The sequence below is a fragment of the Aplysia californica genome, unplaced genomic scaffold (assembly GCF_000002075.1).
Source record: "Aplysia californica isolate F4 #8 unplaced genomic scaffold, AplCal3.0 scaffold00625, whole genome shotgun sequence".
In the NCBI taxonomy this organism is placed as follows: domain Eukaryota; kingdom Metazoa; phylum Mollusca; class Gastropoda; order Aplysiida; family Aplysiidae; genus Aplysia; species Aplysia californica.
The window spans coordinates 191,676-193,688 of NW_004797895.1; the positions used below are offsets into that span (position 1 = coordinate 191,676).

Genomic DNA, 2,013 nt, shown 5'->3' on the forward strand with positions numbered 1-2,013 from the left:
TGTACTTCTATAGTCAGTTTTGCCGATGCCATGCTACTAGTAGAGAACTCCTTCTCCTCCATCCATCTCTCCTCCTCCCCCCCCACACACACACCCACCCAAACCACCACTCACTCTGCACTGCTATAGCCAGTTCTGCGGAGGACATGCTGCTTGTAGAGAACTCTCTGTCCTTCTCCTTCTTGGCCTTCTGAGCCTTGCGCCTTTTCTTCTGGCTGGGATTCTCCCCCCACAGGTTGGTCCCGCCATAGATGGACGGGATGTTGAGAATAGCAATGCCTTCCAGGCTTGGACCATTAGCCAGGTCTAAGGAGCAGCCATCACACTGGAGTAGACAATTGTAAATGTTCACGTTTTATCCACATAATTTACATTTGTAAAGGTGTCAAACATTGACAAATCTCTGCATATTTACATATCTAAATTACGTCAAAGAAACATTAACAATTGAAGCCATTTACATTTGTGAGGCAGTGTGGTGAAATCAGGCGCCCGTCAAAATGATAAAATTGAAGAAACTGGCACTTTTCTGCCGGTTTGGCAATTTTAATCAAGTTTTTGTTTTTCAGCTCAACACCTTTTTATGTCCATATAAGAACACATTTTTGTAAGGATTTTACTAAAAAAAACGACAAATAAAAGCTCACAAATATAAATTTTCAATTTTCACGTTCTCTCTACCTATGAAATTAACCAAACTTCTGTGGCAATTTTTTCGCTAGTTTTATCTATGAAACCTGGCGAATCCCACCTCCTTCAACCACAAATATCTCACCTACAAGACAAATGGGTATCTTTTGCATCAAAAGCAAAACAAATGAACACACTTTAAGATGATACTAATAACTCTACATGCCCAATAATTGACAAGCGTCTGATTTCACAGCATTGTGAAACATTTTTAATGTGTTACACTCCCAGGGGCACAATTATTAAACAGAGTAAAGCATTTTTCATACAACAGCAATGGTATACGGTATATTAAGCTTGAAGAGGATCTGGGGGTAACAATTTTTGAGTGCAAATGTTTTGCAACCACATGTATGCAATCTAGATGATTTAGGTGATGGGCTGCTTCAACCCTGCCTGTCAGGACCTACCCTGACTGAATGGGGTACAACATACCAACAGATGGTGGAGATACTCCATAAAAAAACAAAACAACTTCCCTATCTGGGAATTGATCTCATGTGTTCCCTCCCTCTTCTCACCCCCTCCCTTATCTCACCTCCTCATTACCCTTCTCTCCTCCCACCCACCCACTTCTTCCCATCCCCTCTGATCCCCTACACTATGCTTGAATCTCACCATGATGTCAATATCTTCATGCAGGTTTTTGCAAGTGGAGGAAAAGAATTGTTCTGAGGTGCTGAACTCAAAGTACCACAGCTTGTTCTTCATTCTGAGGAGGACACAAAAACAAACATGTGAAGAGTTCGGGGATACAAACAGATAGATGAAAAGGTTGGCAACACAGATATAAGCAGGATTTTGGGATATAAACAGACATATGAAAGGTTTTGTGACACGTAAGATATGTGATGGGTTCTTCATTTTAGTAAGTGTTTTACGGCACTTGCAACACATTAAGGTCATATAAGTGCCTAAGATTAGAGGGGTCACAAGAGAGTAACATACACAAAAAAGGAGGGGAGATAAGGATGACAGATGTTTGACAGTAAAGAAGAAGCAAACAACACCAGAGCACCTACCAACCACCCACTATGACGGGTTCTGAGACATACCACACAATCCAAAAACTGAAAAACAACCTTTAAAAAAGTCTGACAATATTTATTATTTCATCATCAACATGTTATTGAACGAGAAACTGAGTTAAAGTATAGTAATAATAATAGTAATAACAGTAATTATTATCATGAAAAAATTGTATTTATAAAATTAATTTTCACCTTGACGAGGGCATCACAATAAACATTTTTTTAAAAATTGCAAGCACAGCCAACACATGCACAAACGAGAAAGAATCTTAAAGAATAAATAATAAACACT

The 2,013-nt window shown here is 39.1% G+C and overlaps 1 protein-coding gene across 1 annotated transcript in view; it reads right to left on the reverse strand.

Annotated features, from left to right (window-relative positions):
* Positions 1-2,013, reverse strand: part of LOC101848997 (diacylglycerol kinase beta) — a gene marked incomplete in the record, with an annotated part of 103,134 nt that overhangs the window by 7,450 nt on the left and 93,671 nt on the right. The window contains 2 exon segments of the mRNA XM_035972252.1: positions 115-325; positions 1,309-1,665. Coding sequence (XP_035828145.1) covers positions 115-325; positions 1,309-1,665 — 568 coding nt within the window.